Source organism: Scyliorhinus canicula, chromosome 3 (genome assembly GCF_902713615.1).
Source record: "Scyliorhinus canicula chromosome 3, sScyCan1.1, whole genome shotgun sequence".
In the NCBI taxonomy this organism is placed as follows: Eukaryota; Metazoa; Chordata; class Chondrichthyes; order Carcharhiniformes; family Scyliorhinidae; genus Scyliorhinus; species Scyliorhinus canicula.
In genome coordinates, this window is record NC_052148.1 from 77,225,001 (window position 1) to 77,245,209 (window position 20,209).

At 49.0% G+C, this 20,209-nt stretch overlaps 1 protein-coding gene across 1 annotated transcript in view; it reads left to right on the plus strand.

The window, feature by feature from the left end:
- The window catches only part of spag8 (sperm associated antigen 8), a 73,023-nt gene that overhangs the window by 51,224 nt on the left and 1,590 nt on the right, over window positions 1-20,209 (plus strand). The window contains exons 4-5 of the mRNA XM_038790767.1: window positions 75-195; window positions 3,771-3,833. Of these exons, the coding sequence (XP_038646695.1) occupies window positions 75-195; window positions 3,771-3,833 (184 nt within the window). The remainder of the gene's footprint in view (window positions 1-74; window positions 196-3,770; window positions 3,834-20,209) is intronic.

Here is a 20,209-nt window from a genome sequence, read left to right on the forward strand (position 1 = left end):
TAATGGTTTACACAACATGAAGCGAACCGTTTGCTAACATCCTTTTCTTGTACCTTTTATTCTTCATGTTTTAGCAAGGAATTATTTGATGCACATGAAGCTGCCCTAGCTTTCCAGCCGATGGAACCGCTGTCCGTAACGGGACGTGACTTCAAAATGGAAGGTTTTAAATCTGTTCCACGTCCTCCTACTATGGTAAGCATTTTGAGTAGAAGACAGAGATTATTTAGCTTCATGCCTCAATACCTGTTACAAATAAACTGAGGAAAGTCCAGTCATCCAAATATGGAAAAGGCAGAACTGTCTGGCCATTTGACACAGCACTTCTCTAAAATGCATGTGTGCAACGAAGAGGGAGGGTTGTTAAAGGCAGTTGTCAAATAACATTTCACATAGAGTAGTCGGGAAGAAAGAAAATGAAATACAACAGTAACAGCTTATAAACAATAATAAACACCTTGCAGCAAATGCTGTACAACTTGTTTGAAATGATACATATTTCTGGAAGATTGGCTTCACTTTTTCAAGCCCATTCACACTTCATGATTCACTTCATGAACTATTGTTTATCTGTATTATAATCTGATACCTGACTGAGCAAACAACAGAAAAATCATGCATTTATATAAAATATTTCCTGGTCATTCTCAGACATTTGCCAAATTAAGATAATTTAAGTTGTTACGTTATGCATGAAACTGGAAAACTCACCATTGATTATGAGTGTAGCATTGCTTTCAACTATTTCATACAAGTGCAATTAAGCACTGTTTTATTCCGGAAGCTGATTTAGTCTTTCTATAAATTACTGCTGGATTTGTGGGTCTGAATCTTTTGAAATGGTGGGATTTGGCCCCCACCATCCGAAGAGTCCTGGAGAACACATTCCCGCTGACTCCGAGAGCACAGCTGCCATTTTGCTCCCTAGCTAGCATTGATTGGCATAAGGAGGGACTTCTGTTCCTAGTCGGGAGGAAGACCCATTTTAGACAGCTGCTGGCCAATCAGATTAGGCAGCAGCTCTCAGTTTCCCTAGCAATAATGTTGCAATGGCCGGAAGAGGCACTGCATGGAATTGCCAGAGCCGAGGCCTTGGGAAACAGCTGCCCAAGTAAGTGTCAGGTGTTCCAGAGTGAGATGATAGGGAATGTCTGGGGGGGTTGGTCCTGAGGGCGAACTGGGGTTTCGGTAACCAGATTGAGAGATCACCGGGCCTTGAGGGGAGAGTGCCTCAGTCAGAAAGGGCTACTGATAGAGGCACATCCCACCCAGCTACTTCCCGCTCGAGATCAGCCTTTCTTCATTTCTGAGCTCTCTCCCCCCCCCCCCCCCCCCCCCCCCCCCCGACTCCCCCAGAGCTGTCAGCCACCCGCCAACATGGCAGTTGAGCCTGAGGGGGGAAATGAAAATGAAATGAAAATCGCTTATTGTCACAAGTAGGCTTCAAATGAAGTTACTATGAAAAGCCCCTAGTCGCGACATTCCGCCGCCTGTTCGGGGAGGCTGGTACGGGAATTGAACCGTGCTGTTGGCCTGCCTTGGTCTGCTTTAAAAGCCAGCTTCCCTTCCGAGGCCTTGCCTACCCCAGCGTAAAATTACTGCGGATCAGGACAGGTGTGAATCCCGTCTGTTCAATTTCACATCCCGCCCCCCCAGGCCTCAGACCACCCCCCTGGTATGGGAGCTTAAAATTTTGGTCATCTTAGCCCTGCTGTCTCACAGCGTCAAGGTCCCAGGTTCGTTCCCAGCTCTGGGTCTCTGTCCGTGTGGAGTTTGCACATTCTCCCTGGGCGCGATTCTCCGCCCCCCACGCCGGGTGGGAGAATAACGGGAGGGCCTCCCGACATTTTTCACGCCCTCCCGCTATTCTCCCCCCCCCCCACCCCCCACCCCCCCCCCACGCACGACCCACACCACGATTCTCCGAGGCCGGTGGGCCGAGCGGCCGGCCCTTCATGCCCGTTTCACCATGGCAGCAAACACACCTGCTCGCTGCCGTCGTGAAACGGGCGCCATGCATCTAGAGGCCCGATTGGCATGGGAGCACCACGACTATGCTCGGGAGGGGACAGCGTCCAAAACAGACGCACTCATTCCTCTCCGACGCCCGGCAAGTTCAAGCTGCCACGTCTTGCCGGGCGGCTGAGGAGAAAGATGCCAACTGCGCATGCGCAAACGATGACGTCAGCCACGCATGCGCAGATTGGACGGCTCCAATCCGCGCATGTGCGGATAGCGTCATCACGCATATACATCAAACCCATGCATGCGCGGGCCGTTATGCCCCTCAGCCGCCCCGCGGACTGATCCAGCGGGGCGGCGGAGGAACAAAGAGTGCGCGGGGTTCGGACCCGCTACCCGCGATCGGTGCCCACCGATCGCTGGCCCATGCCACCCTTGGCGCGGCCGTGGTGTGGCCGTGCCAATTGGTGGCATGGTTCTCCAGAACGGCACTTTGCGGCCGTTTTCACAAACTGTGAGAGCAGGTGTGTTGGAGTTCGTGAAAACGGCCGTAAAGGCCTGGGAAATCGGCCCATCGGCTAGGGGAGAATCGCTGCTCGCCGTAAAAAACGGCGAGCAGCGATTCGTGTCGTGGGGCGGCCGTGGGGGGGGGAGAATAGCGGAAGGTCGGGAAAAATGTCGGGAAAGCCCTCCCACTATTCTCTGACCCGTCGTGGGGGGTGGAGAATCACGCCCATGGGGCGCCATTCTCCCAAAGGGAGACAAAGAGCCGACGCCGGAGTGAAAACCGGAGTGTTTCACTCCAGCGCGGAGGCCGCTCCTCGCCCCTATTCTCCCACCCCCAGGGGATTAGGAGCGAAGCCGCGTCAATTACGCGGCCGGCGGCGCTTAAATTACGTCACCTGCGCATACACAGGTTGGCCGGCGCCAACCCGCACATGCGCGGTTGCCGTCCTCCCTTCCACCACCCCGCAAGACATGGAGGAGTGATCCTGCGGGGCGGCGGAGGGAAAAGAGTGCGTCTTTCAGAGACGCCGGCCCGACGATTGGTGGGTACCGATCGTGGGCCAGACCCCTCCTGAGCACCCCCCTGGTGATCGATCCTTCCCCCCCCCACAAGCCCCACACGCAGCGGTCACACGCTGCTCACGCCGGCAGCGACCTGGTGTGGTTGGCGCCGGTGTGAACCGGTCGGATTAGGGAGGCCGCTCGGCCCATCCGGGCCAGAGAATCGCCGCTCGACCATTAGAAACGGCGAGCGGCGATTCTCCGAGTGGCCTGTCGTAAAACACGACACTCCGTTTTGTGGGGGTGGGGGTGGGGGGTGGGAGAATCGCATGCGGGTGCCAGGGCGGCATGGCGTGAATCGCCCGGCACTCCCGCGATTCTCCCACCCAGCGTGGGGGTCGGAGAATCGCGCCCATGATATATATCAAGAAAAAAGAACGGAACTTCAAATATTGGAAACGTGTCTCTGAAAGAATGGAAATCATAGCATTTTGACCAGTCCTGAGAGAGAGATTAAAGTTATAATTTTAGGTACAGCTCCAGACCATAATGAGGACTGATGCATCCCTCATCATTTTCTGCTTTTTTTTCATTATTTGTACTTTTTTGCAATGGTAGCCTACTGTTTAATGTGCATCTATGTTTCTGAATATCATATATGGATCGCTTAAAGGCAAATTAATAAAAGTTTATTAAATATTTTCTGTTACTTTAAACAAACATTTAAAAGGGCCTTTAATTCAAAGTTCATCCTACCATATACCTGTTTTGTGATATAATGTGTAAACTGTTACTTATAGATCCATAATTACAAAACTGAACAGCCTATTACGATCTGGTCTGACCATGCTACAGAAGTACATGTAAGTCTATTTTGTTTTGAGGGGTGGGAGGGATGGTACATGTAAATAGCTGCATTACCATTGTACTGAAAATGTGGTGGCTCAAGTCAATACCAGGTAGACGTCAGTAAGGAAGAACAAAATGTTTATGGCAGCTAACAAGGGTAATTTATATTACAGGCACAGAGTCTCCATGCAGATCTTCACACTCTGGCTCCCAGGTTCACTAACGCGCACCCGGGCCCTGCGCTTTCTCCACATTGCTCAGGATTTGCGCGCTCCCGCACCATAGGCCCTGAACCAGTCATATAGCCATGAGGACACGCCCCTTCAAAGGGCTACTCTGCCACCGAAAGGAATATAGACAATTGCATTTCGAGGTGTGCATAACGTTGCACAGAGAAAGTTAAACACAAAAATGTATTGTGCACCAAGTAATGTTTTGGATCTAAATTTAACTGAAACCATAAGGGCCAGTCATCCGAGGAGTGGCAATCACCGTTGGATTGCCACTCCACTCCTAATTTTTACCCTAAGATGAATGGAGCTCCACATTTCTGGCCTGTGCCTCCAAACAGGTATCTTCAGAGATGAGGAGTTTACCTGTTCTGGGAGGCCTTCTTTGTTTTGCAGATTGTGTGCCTTATAAATCCTGTATAATTGTGAGGGGAAGCCAAGCCATGCCACCTTTTTAAAGCACTAAACAGGGATTTTAAAGGCTCTGGAAGTATTGTACAGATTGTTACGCATGTAAGATATGTGGGTAAGGGGCTAGAGTGGCAGGTAGGTGGGTAAGGAGGTAGGGTGGGTCCGGAGGGTCAGGGGTAGTCAGGTAGTCGGAGTGGGGAAGGTTGGGGGCGGGGGTGGGGGGTGTCGGGGGGGGGGGGGGGTGGAGATGGTAGTTGGGTCGGAAGTGTGGTTGGGTGGCAGGGGGTGTGGTCAGGCTGGCGTAGCTGGAGGAATCAGTGGGGTAGTCAGGTTGGAGGGGTATTTGGGCCCAGACGGTAATTAGGTATAGGGAGCTTAGGGAGGTAGTTGGTCCAGTGGGGAGTTGGGGTTAGCGTGTGTGTGTGGGGCCGTGGGGGGGGGGGGGGGGGGGGGGGTGGTGGGGGTCAGTAGAATAGTTACCCAGGAGTTAGGGAGTTGGAACTGCTTTTAATCCTTCTGAATTCTTTTGGGTTACTATTCTGTTCAGTGAATCAGAATCATTTGAAGTCTATGACTCTAACACAAGGTTTCGGATGGTTTCACACGCGGAGGAATTTCCCATCAATGGTCTAAACTTGGCAGACAATTTCTGTGTAGTCAGTGTATCCAAGGGGTCTCCCAGCCCATCTTGGTGGGGGGGGGGGGGGGGTAGTTATATTTGGGATGAAATCATCTGGAGATCAGATGATCACATTATGTTTAATTGAAAATGTCCACTTGATAATTTTATTTTGTTAAAATTTAGTGTACCCAATTCATTTTTTCCAGTTACGGGGCAATTTTGCATGGCCAATTTACCTACAGTGCACATCTTTGGGTCGTGGGGCCGAAACACACGAGGAGAGTGTGCAAACTCCACACGGACAGTGACCGAGAGCCGGGATCGAACCTGGGACCTCGGCGCCGTGAGGCAACGGGGCTAACCCACTGTGTCACCATGCTGCCCCGTCCACTTGATAATTAAGGATAGGGTAGAACTGTGAGATTTAATGTTGACAATATCCTTTATATGGTCCAATAAATTAAAATAGGAAAAAGAAAATCTGAAAATCACGGGCAGCACGGTAGCATGGTGGTTAGCATAAATGCTTCACAGCTCCAGGGTCCCAGGTTCGATTCCCGGCTGGGTCACTGTCTGTGCGGAGTCTGCACGTCCTCCCCGTGTGTGCGTGGGTTTCCTCCGGGTGCTCCGGTTTCCTCCCACAGTCCAAAGATGTGCGGGTTAGGTGGATTGTAGTGTCCTAAAATGTAAGGTTAAGGGGGGGGGGGTTGTTGGGTTACGGGTATGGGGTGGATACGTGGGTTTGAGTAGGGTGATCATTGCTCGGCACAACATCGATGGCCGAAGGGCCTGTTCTGTGCTGTACTGTTCTGTGTTCTGTGAAAGTGGATCTGAGATAATAACTGGCAATTTATCATCTCTGAACACATTTTCAGAATGTTTACAAAAACTGAAAAATTAATTTCCATCTATAAGCAACCTTGCTAAAACTAGTCTTGTTGATTGGATTATGCAAACCCAGAGTGAATGCCTTATGTATCGAGAGACCAGTTAATTTGGAATTTCTGCTCACACTGGGCTCTCTGTTTTAATCTGAATCCCTGTGTGGTTGAATATATGTGTTCCATCTGAAAAGGAGCTGTGTAGTTAGAAACCTCACTGACAGCTGTAGATATACGAGGCTGGGGGTGTAGAGGAGGAGGCCAGCACTGACAGGTGCTTGACGCTGGTTTGAACAGTAATGGAAAAAAATGGCTAAGCTCAGAAGGTTGTTTCAACAATCATATCTTGGATTTAACTAACTGGTTCAATCCAACTATATTGAAGATTTATGGATGAGTGGCATCTTGCATACAGTTCTTTTGTTGTTTTAGAGTCACATACTGATGATTGAGGGCTAAGAAGCAATTTTGGTCAATTAAGAAATGTGAATGATAGGCTTTAAGTATAGATAAATAGATATTGAATGTTAGTTGACATGCTTTTATATTTTTGCAAGAAGCGTAAGAGCAAGCTATGAGATTCAGAGGGTGTAGTTCACTAATAAGGTTGAAAACATTTGCTAGTTTAAATCATGAAAATGTGGCTGTGACACATAGGGTACAGAGTGCAGAGCATTTTACAAAGGTAACTTTATCAAGCTTGGCAGATGAGTACAGGTAGTATTATTTCGAAGGCATAACATGACAACAATTGTAATATGAGAACTTAAGGAGAGGAGAAAACAGGAGTAATACAATTAGTTGTATTAAAGGCAAAAAAGTTGATCATCAAAAGTCCAATAAAAATGCTGTTTAGGTAATGGAGATTTCTAATATACTGGAGGTAAAATGTAAAGAACTGTAACAAGAAAAATAATGGTTGAAATTTCAAGTAATTCCATACAAACATTCACAACATGGGATGGATAATTAAAATAATATTCTTTATTATTGTCACAAGTAGGCTTACATTAACACTGCAATAAAGTTACTGTGAAAAGCCCCTAGTCGCCACATTGCTGCGCCTGTTTGGGTAAACAGAGGGAGATATCAGAACATCCAATTCACCTAACAAGCACATGTTTCAGGCCTTGTGGGAGGAAACGGAAGCGCCCGGAGGAAACCCACGTAGACACAGGGAGAACGTGCAGACTTTGCACAGTGACCCAAGTGAGAATCGAACCTGGGACCCTGGCGCTGTGAAGCAACAGTGCTAACCACTGTGCTACCAAGTCACCTATTTGCAGCTTTAGTATTTATCTATCCACCATAGCTGACTAGCCACTCAATAATGATAGTTCCCAGAACTCTTTGCATAGTTGTGTTGCATATAATAATGGGGAAATATTTTCCAACATCCACTATGTGTTAGAAAATTAATAAATCAGTTTAAGTAGAATGTGCTTACAATTATTTTTGCATATTGCACATCATCCTCTATGAAGACTATAGTCTAAGCTATGACAAATGTAGGTTTGAAACATGAAAAGAACATACTTCTAATATATAGAGTGTTAAAAAATGTTCGATTACAAAAGGAATTGGAAAACCAAACAGAAGACAAATAAGAATATATTAAGATCCCTTAAGCCTTCAAGGAGCTCCACTGCCACCTTCTCATGGGCAATTAGGAATGGGCAATAAATACTGGCCTAGCCAGTGATGCTCACATTCCATGAAGGAATGAAAACAAACAGGAACATGTGAAAGAAATATATCCCCTGGAGAAGAAGAAGAAAATTAGAACGACCAGTGGCTAAATGAAGAAGTCAAAACCAGAGTAAAGGCAATGATTGTTTTCTAAAAGGTGTAGATGCAACATTTGGAGTCACCGTCATTGGGGCAGCATGTTAGCATTGTGGATAGCACAATTGCTTCACAGCTCCCGGGTCCCAGGTTCGATTCCAGCTTGGGTCACTGTCTGTGCAGAGTCTACACATCCTCCCCGTGTGTGCGTGGGTTTCCTCCAGGTGCTCCGGTTTCCTCCCACAGTCCAAAGATGTGCAGGGTAGGTGGATTGGCCATGATAAATTGCCCTTAGTGTCCAAAATTGCCCTTAGTGTTGGGTGGGGTTACTGGGTTATGGGGATAGGGTGGAGGTGTTAACCTTGGGTTGGGTGCTCTTTTCAGGAGCCGGTGCAGACCCGATGGGCCGAATGGCCTCCTTCTGCACTGTAAATGGGGCTGGTGTAGCACAGGGATAAATCGCTGACTTTGAAAGCAGACCAAGGCAAGCTAGCAGCACGGTTCAATTCCCGTACCAGCCTCACTGAATAGACGACGGAATGTGGCGACTAGGGACTTTTCACAGTAACTTCATTTGAAGCTTACTTGTGACAATAAGCGATTTTCATTTTTCACTTCATTTCATTTAAATTCTATGATATGTCCACGATAAATATATGAGACAGGGCAGCATTGGAAAGAGTTTTATTAATACTGGAGAAAGTACTTGAGCATTTTAAAGGTGTGATTGTCTGGAAGGAATAAGCAACTTAGTTTTTGATGCATTGAGTCTCAATGTCTGAGGAGATAATGAAATGATCACATATTGACTATCCAGAAGATATTAATATAAATTTACCGATTCTTCACGACGAGTAGGGAGCCACAAGTTATATAGGTCAGAGAACTGCAGCAGTAGTGTTATAATTCTATCCATGCACTCTAATCCCTCTCCCTTGACTTGAAATATGACATGGAGGTTGAGGAGGGGGCAACACAGAGGAGGTCAGGCTGCTTGGGTGTCATGAAAAATATTAAGGTGGATAAGTCCCCAGGGCCTGATGGGATCTACCCCAGAATACTGAAGGAGGCAAGAGAGGAAATTGCTGAGGCCTTGACAGAAACCTTTGGATCCTTACTGTCTTCAGGTGATGTCCCGGAGGACTGGAGAATAGCCAATATTGTTCCTTTGTTTAAGAAGGGTAGCACGGATAATCCAGGGAACTACAGGTCAGTGAGTGGTAGGGAAATTACTGGAGAGAATGTTTTGAGACAGGATCTACTCCCATTTGGAAGCAAGTGGACGTATTAGCGAGGGGCAGCACAATATTGTGAGTGGGAGGTCATGTCTCACGAACTTGACAGAGTTTTTCGAGGAGGTCACAAAGATGATTGATGCAGGTAGGGCAGTGGATGTTGTCTATATGGACTTCAGTAAAGCCTTTGGCAGGGTCCCTCGTGGCAGACTGGTGCAGGGGGTGGAGTCACACGGGATCGGAGGTGGGCTGGCGGGATGAATACAGAACTGGCTGGGTCGTAGAGGGCGGAGGGTAGCAGTGGAAGGGTGCGTTTCTGATTGGAGAGCTGTGACTAGTGGTGCTCCGCAGGGATCAGTCCTGGGACTTTTGCCGCTCATAGTATATATGAAGGATTTGGAAGAAAATGTAGATGGTCTGATTAGTAAGTTTGCAGACGACACAATGGTTGGTGGAATTGCGAATAGCAGTGAGGACTGCTAGAGGTTACAGCAAGATTTGGATCATTTGGAGACTTGGGCGGAGAGATGGTGGATGGAGTTTGGTCTGGAGAGATGTGAGGCAATGCATTTTGGAAGGTCTAATGCTGGTGAGGAATATACAGTGAATGGCAGAACCCTCAAGAGCATTGACAGCCAGAGAGATCTATGTGTAGAGGTTCACAGGCCATTGAAGGGGACAGCGCAGGTGGAGAGGGTAGTCAAGGGGGCGTGCGGCGTGCTTGCCTTCATTGGCTGAGGCATTGAGTGTAGGAATTGGCGGGTCATGTTGCAGCTGTGTGGAGCCTTGGTTAGGCCACACTTGGAGTTTGGTGTTGCGGAAGTGTAGAAGATTTTAGTTTAGATGGGCAACATGGTCGGCGCAGGCCTGGAGGGCCGAAAGGCCTTTTCCTGTGCTGTACTTTTCTTTGGTCTTTTTGAGAAGGAATAGTTAGAAAAGGTCTCTCATGCAGGCAAATGTGTAGCCCTCAGGACAGGGCGGGAATGCACTACTAATGGCTGTGAAGGTGACCGTTGCTTAAAATCTTTTTGTGTTGGGGTCCGTCCAGGCTGCAACAGGCAAAATTTCCATATCTCCCAGTTTGTCGTTAGTGAAGGAGAAGGGGGGTGACTGAAGCTCCTTTTTACCAGGAGAGTGAGAAGTAGGCAGTGCATGTTTATGGTTTTGCCATTATAGCAGGCTTCCCCATGGTGCAGAGTGTCGTTGACTGTACACAAGTAGCTTTGCAGGCACCACATTTATGTGCACAGATGTACTACACCACAAAGAACTCTGCTCCCTTAATGTGTAGATGTGGCCAGCACAGCATGCAGACAAATGTTTGGAATGCTGGCAGAAGTTAGGATGGCACTATTCTACACAGTCTGTTCACTCTTCTATTAGCGATCTTGATGCCGCTACAAGGGGCAGGACCCAGAGTTGCAGAGTTAAGTGAGTTTAAAAGTTCACTTATCTCTGCCGACGCCAGATCGAACCTTTTTCCGGGACCTACCGGTCTTTCCAAGAAGAGCCCAGTCAGGCGCTGTTCAGCACTGGTCCCCATAAACAAGGACCAGGTGGAACAGCACTTGGAGGGGTCTCCCAGATGATCAGAGGACCCCGGCTGGTTGGTCTCTGACCAGAATGGCTTGCTGGCACAACTGATGCCACACGGGCCCAGGGGGGTACCATTTTTTAAATGGCGCACCAATCTCTCCCTGCACTGATGAACGATCCCCATTGAGGCCCGCCAAAAAAGCCAGAGTGCCGTTAGATAGCGGGGTCATACTCGGCGCTTGTCGCTCCAGAAACAACCCCTCTAATCCCGCCCAGAACAGACTCCATTTTTTTTAGTTAGATTGCACCCAAACCAGGTATACAGCAAACACTGATGGAGATATAGGAGGAGGAGAAGGGAGAAAGGGAGATGGTAACCAACTGTTTACCTTTCTGGCCGAGTTGCCCACGATCAACTCACCTGAATACAGTACCAGTGAACAGAACCCCAAGTCCCCATTCACCAAAACTCCCACACATCTTCCTCTGTCACTGACCATCACAGTGTCTTCAACCACAAAACTGAAATGAAATCCAACACAAAAAACACCATTCCAAACCAGTTTTATCATGTAAACCAACTGATATTCCATCCTAACATCAACTAATAATTCTTGTGCATTCCCTTGTGTCTGTCCTCTGGGTACATTTGCCTGTCCTAGTTCTTTCATACTCGCCATGTTTGCTCACTTTGGTTGCTCATCACCACCTACTCAAGGGCAATTAGGGATGAGCAATAAATAAAATAATAATAATCTTTATTGTCACAAGTAAGCTTATTTAACACTGCAATGAAGTTACCGTGAAAAGCCACAAGCGCCACACTCCGGTGCCTGTTCAAGTACACAAAGGGAGAATTCAGAATGTCCAAATTACTTAACTGCACGTCTTTCGGGTCTTATGGGAGGAAACCGGAGCTCCCGGAGGAAACCCACGCAGACACGGGGAAAACGTGCAGACTCCGCACAGACAGTGACCCAGGCCAGGAATCGAAACTGAACCCTGGCACTGTGAAGCCACAATGCTGGCCTAACCAGTGACGCCCACATCCTGTGAACAAATTTTAAATATGCAGTGCTGACCCAGTGGCTGCAGCATGGCTGGTGGAAAGTTATTGAGCTTCTATTGAAGCGAGACTGTAAATAGCCGTGCAGAATCCTTCAAGCAGCTCTGGTTCCATGGGCCCGGTTTCAGACTGCACCATGTTGGTCTGGGTTATATCAGCTTGGGTTGACTGACTGAAACACTGACTGACTGAAAGAAGAAGGGCACTGGGAACTGGCATTGGTGGGAGAAGCACTGCTGTTTTCCTGAAGGTGGACAACAGGTTTTGTTCACCATGGAACCATTGCCATTATCCTGGGGTGGCGCCTCAGAAATCCGAGTCATCTGTTGGAAAACAGATTTCTGGAATGCTGCGAGAATCTGCAAGCTCCTTTGAGCACTGCCATCTGCAGTGATGGTGGCAACAGTCTGAGCCGGCAAGGCAGGAAACTGAACTTACATGGCAGAAAGTAAAGATTGCAAGACTCCAGTCTGATCATCGACTGCAGCATTCCACTTTGGGTGACCTCTGCTTATGCTGCAATGGAAGCTGAGACATCAACCATCAGACGTTACATCATGGGTGGGTCTGTAGGTATTCTTAGAGTTGGTCACCATTTCCATAATCGGAAAGACAGATTTCAAGCTCTGCTCCAATCCTGTGCCAAGTTGGTGCTAGATTCCTCCTTGCTCCTTCACAGTGACAGCATTGTTTCTGGCAGCTCTGCCAAAGCACCATGAATTTCATTGTGCGTGCACATCAACCCTTTCCATATCCTGCCTCATCAAAGTCCTCATCAGTCCTCTGTAGCAGAACGCATGTGTGAGCTCACCTTTAAGGGAGCTTATACCTGCCTTTCCCCTTCCCTGGCTGCAACACCTGCTTCTGGTGATTAAACCACAAGCATAATTTGCCTCCATGCTACCCTCTAAAACATTTGCAGAGCCGGAGCTAGTGACTAAGTGTGAGAGTGAGTGATCATGCTTAACCATAATCGCCTTTTTGATCCTCTTCACCCCACATTCCCGCACAACATTCCTCCTGTGAGCAGGTAGCCAGGTGGGTACCGAAATCAAGAAAAGATTCAAGGGAAGGGTTGGGTAAGGGGAATGGGGAAAGCCATGAACTGTATTCTTAGACTATCCACAGTTTGTAAATCAGAAGACAGTGAGGGATTAGGATTAAGTGAGATGTATGAAGGAGGATTGGGTGAAATATAAACCACTTTGTCCTGCAAGAGAGAGGAAAGTATGTCACTGGTCAATATGTTCATACTGCCTTCACAGGACGAATGATTCTTACCTGCAGCCACCATCAGGGGGCGACGGTGCGTTGGCCCCGGGCATCCATCGCCCCCCTCCTCTGCACGCCGCTGCCCCTACCCCAACCCCCCCCTCACCACCCCTACCCCCTTCACCACCCCTACCCCCCTCCAACGCCGCACCCCCCCACCCCCCACTAACGCTGCACCCCCCCCCCCACTAACGGAGGAAGGAAGGGGGGGAGGAAGGAAGGGGGGGGGACGGAGGAAGGAAGGGGGGGAGGAGGAGAGAGGGGGGGGTGTGGGTACCAGCATTGAGGGGGGGGGACCCGGCGTTGAGGGGGGGGACCCGGCGTTGAGGGGGGGGGACCCGGCGTTGAGGGGGGGGACCCGGCGTTGAGGGGGGGGGGGACCCGGCGTTGAGGGGGGGGGGACCCGGCGTTGAAGGGGGGGGACCCAGCGTTGAGGGGGGGGGACCCGGCGTTGAGGGGGGGGGGTTGCGGCGTTGCGAGAGATGGGGGGGCGGCGTTGGAGGGGGGTAGGGGTGGCGGGGAGGGGGTAGGGGTGGTGGGGAGGGGGGTAGGGGTGGTGGGGAGGGAGGTAGGGGTGGTGAGGGGGGGGTGGTTGGGGTAGGGGGCAGCGGCGTACAGAGGGGGGGGCGACAGTGCGTTGGCCCCGGGCATCCGTCGCCCCCCCTCTCTGCACGCCGCTGCCCCCAAACCCCCCCCCCGATGCCGCAACCACCCCCCGATGCTGCAACCCCCCTCGATGCCGCAACCCCCCCCGATGCCGCAACCCACCCCCCGATGCCGCAACCCCCCCCGATGCCGCAACCCCCCCCGATGCCGCAACCCCCCCCCCATGCCGCAACCCCCCCCCCCCCCGATGCCGCAACCCCCCCCCCATGCCGCAACCCCCCCCCGATGCCGCAACCCCCCCCCAAACGCCGGGTCAGTCTCTCTCCTCCTCCTCCTCCAAAAAACGCCGGGTCTCACCACTTCCGCAGCTGGTGAAACTGACGCGTATCGCGTCAGTCAGCTGCTGGCCCCTCCGGGAACGGAGAATAGCGGCCTAAAAGAAGGCCCCGACGCCGGAGTCATGTACACCGGATTTTCTCGCCGGAAATCGGCGTTACGACGGTCTGCAGAGAATTTCGCCCCATGTCTTGAGCTCAGATCTTTTGTCCATTTTGGATCTAGGCTGTAATGAGGTCAGGAGCTGATTAGCATTGGCAGAAACCAAACTGAATGTCAGTGAGAAGTTATTGCTGAGTAAACGTCACTTGATAGCACTGTTGATGCCCCTTCCATTACTTTACTGATGATTGAAAGTAGCCTGATTGGCGGTAATTGGCCAGTTTGGGTTTGTCCTGCTTTTTGTGCACCGAACTTTGCAATTTCCCACATCGCCGGGTAAATGTCAGTGTTGTAGCTGTACGGGAGCAGCTTGGTCAGGGCTTCGGCTAGTTTTGGAGCACAAGTCTATTATTGACGGAATATTGTCAGGGCCCATAGCCTTTGCAGTATACAGTACCTTCAGTCATTTCTTGATATCACATGGAGTGAATTGTATTGGCTGAAGATTGGCATGTGTGATGCTGGGGACTTCAAGAAGAACCCAAAATGGAACATCCACTCAGCATTTCTGGCTGAAAATGGTTGCGAATGCTTCAGCTTTGTCCTTTGCACCGATGTGCTGGGCTCCCCCATCACGAAGGTAGATACATTTGTGGAGCCTCCTCCTCCAGTGAGTTGCTTACTTGCCCACCGCTATTCACGACTAGGTGTGACAGAATGTGTTTGCAACTGGTTAAATGGCTTTTATAATCTCAGCCATCCTATGTAACATTAATTCTCTCTGTAGCGGCATGGTAGCACAGTGGTTAGCACTGTTGCTTCACAGCACGAGGTTCCGAAGTTTGATTCCCGACTTGGGTCACTGTCTGTGTGGAGTCTGCACGTTCTTCCCGTGTCTGCGTGGGTTTCCTCCGAGTGCTCCGGTTTCCTCCCACAAGTCCCCGAAGACGTGCTATTAGGCGCATTGTACATTCTGAATTCTCCCTGAATTCTCCCTGAACAGGCGCTGGAATGTGGCGACTTGGAGCTTTTTACAGTAACTTCATTGCAGTGTTAATGTAAGCCTACTTGTGACAATAAAGATTATTATTATTATCGATTTGTGTGTGCATTTTGACTGCTGCTCCAAGACCCATTTTTAATTTCTCCCTTATCTTCAACAATTTCATTCTCAGCACTTTTGGTCCTTTGAATTCATTGCTTTCCCTAAACCTCGCCCTTGACCTAAACCTTTCTGACTCTTATTCGTCACCATCTATTTGTCATTACCATAAGAAACAGAAGCAGAAGTGGGTCATTTGGTCCCTCAAGCCACCTCCACCAATCAGTAAGATTATGGCTGATCTTTTTTTTAAAATTTCCAATTTAGAGGCAATTTTAATGTAGCCAATCCACCTACCCTGCATATCTTTGGGTTATGGGGGGGGGGGGGGGGGGGGGGGGGGGGGGAGACCCGCGCAGACATAGGGAGAATGTGCAAATTCCACACGGAAAGGTCATGGCTGATCTGGGGCGAAATACTCCGACCCCCAGCAGGGTCGGAGAATCGCCTGGGGCCGCCGAAAATCCCGCCCCCGCCGTGGCAGAGATTCTCCGCCACCCGGGAATTGGCGGGGGCGGGAATCACGCCACTCGGATCAGCGAGGCCCCTGTGGCGATTCTCCGGCCCGGATGGGCCGAAGTCCCGCTGCTGGGAGGCCTCTCCCGCCGCCGAGGTTTGAACCACCGGGCCCCCAGGGTCCTGGGGGGGGCGCAGGACGATCGGACCCCTGGGGGTGCCCCCTTGGTGGCCAGGCCCGCGATCGGGGCCCCCCCCGCTCAGACTCCGGGCCAGTGCCCTGGGTGCACTCTTTCTCTTCCGCCGCCGCCACGGCCTCCGCCATGGCGGAAGCGGAAGAGAAACCCACATCGCGCATGCGCCGGTGGTGACGTCAGCGGCAGCGAAAGCCTTTTGGCCAGCCCCGCTGCCAGGCGGCGGGCCTGAAATGCCGCTGGCGCCGGTTTTTTGCGCCAGTCTTCTGGTGCCAACCGCTCTGGCGCGGGGCTAGCCCCCAAAGGTGTGGAGAATTCCCCACCTTTGGGGAGGCCCGACCCCGGAGTGGTTGGCGCCACTCCCCTACGCCGGGACCCCCCGTCACGCCGGGTAGGGGAGAATCCCGCCCCTGATTTCAGCCTTAACTCCACTTCCCTGCCTACCTTCATAACGCTTGACCCTCGAAGATCAAAAAACTGTCAAAATTAACTTTATAAATATTCAGATTTATATCCCACAGTATTGATCACTAACTACAGCTCAAAATTATTTGCATTCGGTTCCATGTATTTTTAGGTTGCACCAAAGTTGAGGTGCCCTTTTAGATTGTTGTTGCCCAGTCATGCCAAAGCAACTTGTCAAATTGGGTAATATTTTGCAATACCCATTTCACACATAATGACTCCCCATGTAATTGAGATTTTTAGGCCCAAAAGCATGCGGCCTATTCCACAACCAATGTGCCTATTGCTCCCCAGTATTCTGGCTAATGCGTAGTACCCCCCCGAACAGGCGCCGGAATGTGGCGACTAGGACCTTTTCACAGTAACTTCATTTGAAGCCTACTTGTGACAATAAGCGTTTTTTAATTTTTTTCATTTGGAGCCTGCACAAATTTGTGCACAGGACTGTCTAGCATAACTTCATCTACAATTAATGCCTCAAATTGACTTTTTTCCTCCAGTAGTATATTTCTCCCCTTCCCCACATAAGGGCCTTTTAAAATCCCCTTTCCTATGCATGGTACTCTCTGAGCACCTCTAGATCAATGCACTGGAGCAAATGTGCTGACATCACAGTATGAGGGCATTATCATCCCCACACTGCTTGACACCCCATTCAAATACAACGATGACTTAATATCTGTGTTTAACAATGTAATAAATCTGCCAAAGCCAAGTACCTGAAATCCCGTAGGATTAAGCTATCCTCAACACTAAATTCTTCTCGCTCAGTGAGATATGGATTCATGTCATCAGAGAGTTGTCCTCAAATACTGTTGCTCATGTGTTTTAGTTTTGATAACATTGTTTCCTTTTGTGTCCAAACCTTGATTTGCTTCACCAACACCGCTCGAGTTTCTAAGAAATTCAAGGTTATTGTGACCTCTTTTAACAAAGGAAAAGGTGCCAGGCTTGTGGGCAGTGGGAGACAATGCATGGCATTAGCATTGGCTATTCGCGATCCTGGGTGCTACTCTTAGAACTATTCATAGGCTGCCAATAACAAGGCCCAATGCTGCATCTGGGCAGAGGCAAAAGGAGGGATTGCCCTATCTTCTTTAAAAAGGCCCAATAAAGGCTTGTGGCCTGTCACTATCTCATTGACATGCTGGTGATTCTTTTTACACCAAATATGACCACCAAGCCTTCCTTCTCAATCCGTGAGTAGCATCACGCTGCATCCAAAAGAGTCCAGGATGTGCTGGAAATAGGTCTTTCTGTGCCGTCTTTCCAACTATTTGGGAGTAACATAGCGACTCCATAAAGAGAGACATCGCTTGTCATTATGAACTCCTCGGGGTTATAATGAGCCAATAAATTTTACCAATAGTGGCTGCCATATTATTCTTTCAAAGGCCTCTAATGGCACCTCATAAGGCCATTTCTAGTGTTCCTTCAATAGCAGATGAAATGGCGACAGTAAGGAGGCCAAGTTCAGGATGAACTTCCCATAATAATTGTCTCAGGAAAGATTTCAATTCTTTGGCATTTTGTGGAACAGGTACTTCCCTAATGGCTTTAACTTTGTCTTTCTTGGGTGTAGGCCTTTTTTTGTCTCCCTGATAGCCTTGGTAGGTTATGTCACTCACCTGGAAAACATACTATTCTCTTTTAAGATCTACCTTGCTTTTGAAAATTGAAAATTAGGTTTGCTAGGTGCTCCTGCTCTGTAGTCCCTGTAATCAGAACATCACCCAGGTACACTGCCACCTTGGGTACTCCTGAGCATATTCTTCATGACACTCTGGTGTATGGCATATGCCAATGAGACCACGCAGGGTAGGTAAGTATAATCATGTGGACCTTCATGAATGGTAATTGTGATGTATTTAGGGAAGATTTTGGCTAGTTCGAGCTGGAGGTAGGTGTGGTTCATGTATGGTTTTGTGAAAGTCTGGCCAGCTGTGAGTTTGGAGTATAAGTCCTCTATTCATGGCATGGGTACCTGACCAATTTTGAGACACGGCTGACTGCAAGTTGATAATCCCCACACAGGCGGACTCATTTATCGGGTTTGAAGATAGGAACAACGGGTGCAGCCCATTCCACAATTTGTATGGGCTTAATTATCCCTAACCCTCCAGAAGCCCAAGCTCAGTCTCTACTTTCTCTAACAGTGCTGGCCTTGGCTTCTTGCCTGGGTAATACGTGTATTGCTGAGTATGGCAGCATTGTTTTCTACAGTAGTCCATTAGCCGGCACTTGTATTTCTCCAGAGTGGTTTCTCTGGTATACTTGGAGATATTATATGATTTCCTCGACTGCCAGGGAGGCCATGTGGAGTTTTGTATAGGCAATGGGTGGCTCCCACAGGCGCCTTCATTTAAACTATGGACTTCCCTGTGCGAGGCTCCTCTCCTAACCTGAAGATGCCATTGTTAGGTGTTCCTTGTAGTACTTCAGTCCCTTTCTCCATATTCTCCAGAGGCAAGCCTATCTCAATGGCTTTTATTCAGGTCTAGATTGCACTCCACCAGGAGCTTCAGTATTTATTCCACACCAATCTAGCACGTAGCATCTCAATCAGGGATAGGCCAAATTTGCAGTCTTCCACCAGTTTTCACAATCTATTGAGGAATTCAGTGATAGGTTCTCCCAGGGTCTTCCTGGCCATCTTAAAATGGCCTCTTTGGAGAATGATTGATGGCTTTGGGTCACAGTGGTTTCACACTAGCTGTACGAGCTGTCAAAAGCTTTCGAGTCAGGGACTCTGGGTGGTTCGGCTTTTTATTATGCTGAAATGGCGGCACTGTAGCACAGTGGTTAGCACCGTTGCTTCACAGTTCCAGGGTCCCAGGTTCGATTCCAGGCTTGGCTCACTGTCTGTGCGGAGTCTGCACGTTCTCCCCGTGTGTGTGTGGGTTTCCTCCGGGTGCTCCGGTTTCCTCCCACAGTCCAAAGGTGTGCAGGTTTTGTGGATCGGCCATGCTAAATTGCTCCTTAGCGACCAAAACGGTTAGTTGGGGTTACTGGGTTACGGGGATGGAGTGGAGGTGTGGGCTTGGGTAGGGTGCTCCTTACAAGAGTCAGTGGATACCCAATGGGCCGAATGACCTCCTTCTGCACTGTAAACTCTATGATTCTATGATCCTATGTACAGTGGGGTCCTCAAGCTGCCAGGAAGGTTATTTTCTGCTCCTCATCTCCAACAATGTTATTAGCCTGAAATAAATAATGCCTGTGTTATGGGACAGGTTTACAGAGCCCCAAAGTGTATCAAGGAGTTCACCTGACCCACAACTTTGAATAGATTGTGGTTATGGGGAGCATACGGCCCTACTCTGCAGGTGTGATGCAACAGAAATCTACAGTACTTTTAAATTAGAACACTGTTTATTTATGAAACCAGTTAACACTTTATAAAACCCACAGTAAACATCTTAACAACTATCAACACCAATAAATCCCCCAAAGAATACAGTACTCTCTAAGTAACTCTTAATCTTTCCTTGCAACATCCATAAGACTAAAAAAAACCTCTTTACAGAAAGATATCAGGTTTAACTTCACTACTGAGAACAGTTACCACTTTGAAATCACCAAATGAACATTCATAAGCTTACAGAGAGTCATACACATCTTGCTGTGATTGCAGCTTTTCCAAATCTAAAACAAAACTAAACAACCCTGTAGCAAACAGCCTAAAGCGAATGTAAAAGCATACAGACAGCCCAGTTCCACCCATACTCTGACATCAATGATGAAAACCCATTTCTTAAACGTACATCCACCACAGATATTTTTATAAACACCCATTTCTTAAAGATACTCTCACATGACACCTGTGCTCTGCATATTGGGCCCAGTCTTCTCCATTAAAACCCTGCAGCTGCCATTTACTGAAAAAAGGAATTTTTCATTGTTTAACGGAGAGCTGTTTCTTTCACTCTGAAGACTTCTCAGGAATCTCGGTTTTGCTCCTCATCGCCGATGTAATAACTCCGCCAATGCTGGGCATCATACAAACTCCAGTTTATTTGGACAACAAAGAAGATCCACAGCCGCGTTTACAATGCTTGCATCCCAGCCTGGGCATCTTCGGGAATGCCGGT